We start from the raw sequence: 6,516 nt of genomic DNA, 5'->3' as shown, positions 1-6,516 counted from the left end.
GTGTGGCTGGTGATAATTTTTTTGACAAAACATTTGTTTGTTTTTGAATAAAAAATGGCTCCCCAGCCACACTATCCCCAGTTAAAAAATAATGCTAATTTAATCTGTCTGTTGATTTTGTTAATGAAAGAAACTGCATGCATTACTTTAAAAAAGGCACAAGAGAAAAACCTTTTTTAATTCTTCTGGAACAACATGATTCAGGGATCTAATTTCTTCAACAATTGTGCTTTGTTGTGTATTTCATTAAAATATTGGAAAATTTAGGTAAAGAAAAAATAATCAATGAATTTGCATTTGCACTTTTATTAAAAATAATCTGATGTTTGTGATGCTTGATTACTTTCAGCTTGACAATTTTGGCCCACATGGCAAAACATTTGGCTTATGTGCAAATCACATTTACACTGACATCTATGACAGAGTGTAAGAACATGGATGCTAATGTGATATACAAACATGAAACCACACTAATGCATGTTGGTAATTGGGATTTATGTTTTTTATTTTTTTATTTTAGGGAGGACGGACTCTATGCATGAAAGAAGTGTGTCCTGTGCTGTCGTGTCCTGCTCACCTGAGCCACACCCTTCCTGGACAGTGCTGTCCCAGGTGTATAGGTATGTCTGAGCTTCAGCTCTTTTGTGAAGCTCTCACTGTTTATGTGATTTTCTTCATACTTGATTCTCTTTCACCTCCAGGTCAGCGGAAGGTGTTTGATCTCTCTTTAGGAAGTTGTCTTTTCCACAGCGATGTCTATGAGAATGGTACTTCCTTTATGCTCAACAACTGTACCATCTGCACATGCAAGGTACTTTCTCAGAGATTCATTTTTATTACAACAGATTTAACTGTTTAACTTATTTTACTACTCTTTTCTTGACAATAATATGAAATGTGAATATTCTTTGTTTAGAACTTGGAACTTATTTAACTTTTTTTTTTTCCCACTTTCTGACTTTAACTCAGACCAAAAAATGTCTTCAATTTCAGAAGTATACATATATTTTCTAAGTGTTTGGGTACAATTACATTTTATGTTGTGTCCTTAACACATTTCTCAAAGTAATTTGAAGAAATATAATAATTTCAGAAAGCCCAGATAATATTTTTTGGCTTTCTAAGCCTCTGATTGGTCAATAAATACTATTATGAAAACCACGAGGAAACACATGAATGACCAGACATGTTTTATCTGATTTACTGTCAGATAGTGCAGAGAAATTATTCTATATCTTTTTATGCAGAGTGTGTCAATATCTAGGATCAAAAGTGATTAACTCTCTGTTTCTTGTCCCTTAAGGATTCAACAGTGGTGTGCAAAAAGCGGTGCTCACGTCCAGGCAGCTGCCAGGGCAGTCAGTGCTGTGATGAGTGTTTGTCTTATGTGAAGGTGGAGGAGGTGAAGTACTGCAGAGTGCGGAACAAAATCTACAGGGTGAGGACAAGAAGGAATGGATTATTGATGGACAGATTGGTCACTTTTTGATAAAGATTAAAAAACGGATGGATGGATGGATGGATGGGATGAATAGATTGATAAATAAATAGGATGATGAATGAGATGATGGACTGGAGAGCTCCCCTTGTGGTGAATGATCATTATAGCGTCTAAGCTAAACTAGCTTAGATGCTTAGACAAACCAACAAACATTGTTTTAGTTGCATCGGATTTTTATGTATAGATTTGTTCCATCTAGTCAAATTGCAGTAGATTAAAGCAATTGTTACAGACCATTGCTTTAATATTGGTGCTTCAAACATTACCAAATTAGCAAGCAGCAAAAGCAATGCAGATGTTGGGTTTATGACATGCTGTCTGAATGTAATGTGTAGATTTATATATGATCTCTAATTCTGTGACCCTGTTGTGTCCGTAGGAAGGAGACATGTGGTCGTCAGTGAACTGCACTCTTTGTGCCTGTGTTAAAGGCAACGTCGAGTGTCGGCCCAAACAGTGTGTGCCGATCACTAGCTGCCCCTCGGTGAGTGATGGAGATTCATTTCTACTTGTAGACGTACATCTGGATTTTCCGTTTATTAGATTTGCAACTTGAATGTTATTTTGTCTTTTCCCAAACAACCTGTATATCTTACAGGTGCATGGTATGGTTCAAGACTTTCTTTCATTTCCAAAGTCATAAATGCCCCAAAATGTCGACACAATCTATTAGCCTGATCTAAAAATTATTTTCCCGTATCTTTTCACAAAAAAGATTTATGTGTAGGAATTTCCACCCTTTAATGGTGAATAGAATAAAACAATATTTACTTGAATAAGATCTTAATATTTTAGATTTCCTAAGCTTGCGCAATTTCCTTCTGGTCATAACCATAGATTAATAATAATAATTAAAAAAAAAACTGGTAATTGGTTTTAGGTATTTTCTACAACTCTTAAATGGCAGCAGCATGCTGAGTTTAAAAGAGGTTTGTGCTGCGTTCACCTGTCGCAGAAGTCGCTCCGAAGTCATCTGTCGGTCTGCGGGTGATGGAGTGGATTCCTGACATACCGCCGACCGGTACCGGTCATGCAGTCAGAGCTGGTGTCAGTGTTAGTCCAAGTTCACACGCTTCCAGTGGTTACAATAAGCCCTCACCTGTTGTTCGCGGTCAGAGCTGGAGACTGCAGAATGATGTTGGTGGTCTGTGTTGTCATTTCTCTCCAATGAACATGATTTGTCATGTCAGATTAAATTTCATCATTATTATTCTTTATGAGGTGGGAATTGTTTATGTTTTTGTTTAAGACAACTGGATTTTTAAAATGTATCTATTTATCACTATTATTTATGGACATTCTTGTTGTTTTATTTGGAATGGGAGAAAACCATGTTAAGGGCTGTGTCATTTACACACAGAAATTATACTTTGGGAAATAAAACCATCAAATTATAACTCACCCACTCTCATGCCACCAGTGTTTGTGAAGATTCAGAGTGAAAAGGACTGCAAGAAGTGAAAAAAAGTGCTATAAATTGAACAAAACCTGTGATAATTTGCTTACTGCTTCACATTATGTTCTGAATCACTATTAAACTGTTTAAGACCTCTGCAGTGCTTCACAAGGCCCAAAATGGAAGCATTTTATTAAAGAAATCCACCAAATGATGTAGTTTATTTGTGAAAGATTTGCAATAATGAAGGAGCAACATGGCCGATATTGAAATGTGACCTTTTAGTGCTTATGCATGGTGCATTGTTCATTGATTAGAAAAGTTGTTTAACTTTCCAGTGGGTTGAGCAAGATGGAAAACATTCTGGTCTCTTGGTACATCACCAAAACAAACATAAAAACAGGAAGAAAAAAAACAGCTGCTATGAAGATGACATCACTTATTGAACAACAATGAAGTAATAAAGACAATTTGGTTGATTAAATGCGTCTAGGATCAGCTGATGTCAAGAGATGCACTACTTCTCGCATCTACTATGAATCCAAACTTTGAAAACATGTTCAAAACACTTCTTTCTAAACAGAGCTGGATGTAAGGAGAACTGAGAGAACCACATCTTGGCTCAGTTCTGGATTAATTTGTGACGGTAATCTCGTCGTTTACAGCACACAAACTGCTCCACCTGTCCTTAGTGGTCACAACTGTGACTCTTCACTGACAACACACTCTCTAAGCTCACATGGACACACACAATCTCTCCCAGGCCGTCCTCCAGCGGTCAGCAGCAGGTCAGCCGAGTGTCTGGGTCCCCTTTGGAGACAGCGTGTCTCCGAACAGCCTTTTGTCTGTATTATGTTTGAGTGACAGCAGAGAAGAGGTTCCCTATATTTAGGCCCTTGAAAACTAATCTGTCACTGTGTGTGCATTTTGAAAGGGAGTGTGTATTCCTCTGTGTGTGTGTGTGTGTGTGTGTGTGTGTGTGTGTGTGTGTGTGTGTGCACTCTTCAAAGACTGAGAGTGGCCTTTGTGTGGAGGATAGAACTGAAGCGTATGCTGGGAGTACAGAGAACGTCTACGAGCGATGACAGATGAGTGGCGTGCGCATGAAAAAGACAGGGGAGGAAAAGTACTTTAGAGTTGGCCTGTCCAGGCTTTCAAAGGAAAGTCAGAGTTAAAACGGGGGTTGCTGCTCGAGCTTCAGAATTAAGGCTTAAAGTTTAGAAAAACATTACATCAGTGAGGGTCGTCGTTTAGAAGGAGGTGCAAATGAAGAGTGACCCTCAGGCAACAGAAACTGCGTGTAAAAGAGTTCTCTGATCTGCTCTTCTGATGGAGGTTGAAACATACACACACATACTCACCCACACATAGACAGAGGTTCCTGTTACACAAAGTCCATTACTCGCAGTTGGAGTGTTATATTTGTGGCATCCCTGATTTGACTATAAACTTGTTAAAACACAAACCATTTCTTTTGAGGATTGGTGGGTACCACCAACTAAAATGTTAGTTATTTTAATCCCAAAACAATAATCATAAACATTAGCTCTGCTAATACTAAAGCGCTACAAAACACAGTATTTTGTGGAAGCTATGCTAAAGCATTGACTTCAATTAACATTATATTTTTCGTTGCAAGACTACAAAGATTATATTTTGTATTTAAGTTTAGATATTGTTCTCTAATATTTATATTTTATTGTGTTCCTGTATATATTTTGTTTGGACAAAAAAAAATATTGGGAAGAAAAAAGTGAATGTGAGGAGAGGAAACGGATCTGCTGCGTAAACAGTCTTCACCCCTTCAAAATTAGAAGAGACCAACACCAACGCTAACACTCTTAACAACCGATAACCAAAACTTCAATACAGATGTTTAACTTTGATCAACTGAAAATGTGCAAAGCAGCCAAGTAATTTACAACTTTAGAATTTACCTCAAAAAATAATTTAGGGAAGTTAGCAAAAGCGCAATACAAGCAATTAGCTCTGCTAATTAGCAGAAGTGTGTCCATTTTAAAGTAATGAAAAACTACAAAAATTTAGAAAAACACAATCCATGTTTTTACTAAACATTCAGTCCAAAGTTTTATGATCTTGTGAATGTAAATTAGCTTTTCACATGCAACTTTGTCAGCTTTTCTGAAAGGAATCAAAGTTTAAAGAATCTAAAATAATAAATGAATTTTTAATTTCACTCAATATGTTGTGTACTGATAACAGTGACTCAAACATTGATTTTGATTCAATACTTTATGATTATGAAGGGATATGAACAAATTCACCCATTGGATAATTCATCCTTGAATGGTTCCGACTGGTATTTTTCAGGCCAATAACTAGAAACTCTGTTTATTCCAGTCCTACCATTAACTAAGTGGATCTGTTATAAATTTTATCACTTTTAGCCAGATATTCTTCCGTCTTTTTTTTTCTTTTTGTTGATAAGAATGAATAATGCCTCCACCTCGTTCCTTACAGAACAAGATCCTGAACAGAACCGGCTGCTGTCCAGTTTGCACTGAAAGTGAGTAAGTCCAACTAATTGGAGTATTAAATAAACTTTGGTCCAGACTGTGGTTTGTCCTCAGGTCATTTTTCCTCAGCAGAAATCCCCCAGCATGGTCTATTTCAGTAATACAAATACCCTCTAAACCTCATTTGCACATAAAATAAAATGTAGTTTTATTTGGGCAAGGCAGACTTTTTACCACACCACATGTACTGGTTTCACTTCTGAGCAAGGCAGATTAGAGCCACATATTTCTGTATTTCTCATAAATTCCGTTTCTGGAGTTGGATTTCAGGTTTTTCAGATTCATTCGTTTTAAAGCTTGTGATGTTTCGTGGTCTGCTGCTCTTCCACTGCAATTATTTATAGTTACTCAGATTTAAACAGCAAGAGTATCTTTTCCATGTTTTTTTTTTTCAAACATTCCCTTTCTATGTCTTTTTTCTGTACAGAACCTGGGGTATGCACAGTCTTTGGTGACCCTCACTACAACACCTTTGATGGCAGGACCTTTAACTTTCAGGGAACTTGTCAATATGTGCTGACACGTGAATGTGGCGGGACCCAATCTGGAATGCCAGGAAACGGCATCAACAGCTTCACGGTGGGTAAATAGGTAAACAGAGGTTGCGGAAATTTGCTTATCCCAAGTTAGATGAAAAATAGAAGGAAAAAAACTCACCTCAGCTCAATATGGAAACTTTTCCACTATGGAAGGAAAATAAAACATAGTTTTCAAAAAAAATTATGATTAACAATCTGAAATGTGTGACTTGTGTTTGTAATTTGCCACTTTTACTCTTTACCCCTAAATCCAGTGCAGCCTTCAGATGTCACCTACATGATAAAATCCACTTCCTTTAATCTCAAATCGTTCTGACACCACCAAACTTACAGCCAGAGATACAATCGGATGGACTGGACCAAATCATCTTCAAGTGTTAGAATGGCCTGAACCTAAATTGGAATCTGAGGCAATAATTGAAAAAGATTTTCACAGACACTTTCTATCCATTCCTACAGATGTTAAGCTATTCTGCAGATAAGAATGAAATGGACAAAAATAAACCCAATCCACCTCAAATGATTTTGACTTATTTGCTGGGA

The 6,516-nt window shown here is 37.0% G+C and overlaps 1 protein-coding gene across 2 annotated transcripts in view; it reads left to right on the top strand.

Annotated features, from left to right (window-relative positions):
* The window catches only part of bmper (BMP binding endothelial regulator), a 44,140-nt gene that overhangs the window by 34,792 nt on the left and 2,832 nt on the right, over positions 1 to 6,516 (top strand). For both annotated transcript variants that reach the window (XM_015055118.1, XM_015055119.1), the window contains 6 exons: positions 521 to 620; positions 702 to 811; positions 1,304 to 1,438; positions 1,881 to 1,985; positions 5,379 to 5,424; positions 5,862 to 6,013. In XM_015055118.1, the coding sequence (XP_014910604.1) occupies positions 521 to 620; positions 702 to 811; positions 1,304 to 1,438; positions 1,881 to 1,985; positions 5,379 to 5,424; positions 5,862 to 6,013 (648 nt within the window). The remainder of the gene's footprint in view (positions 1 to 520; positions 621 to 701; positions 812 to 1,303; positions 1,439 to 1,880; positions 1,986 to 5,378; positions 5,425 to 5,861; positions 6,014 to 6,516) is intronic.

This window comes from Poecilia latipinna, unplaced genomic scaffold (genome assembly GCF_001443285.1).
Source record: "Poecilia latipinna isolate Pla-1442-1.1 unplaced genomic scaffold, P_latipinna-1.0 Scaffold1296, whole genome shotgun sequence".
NCBI classification, from domain to species: domain Eukaryota; kingdom Metazoa; phylum Chordata; class Actinopteri; order Cyprinodontiformes; family Poeciliidae; genus Poecilia; species Poecilia latipinna.
Note: the sequence above shows the minus strand (reverse complement) of the source record. Positions and strands in the feature narration are given on the sequence as shown.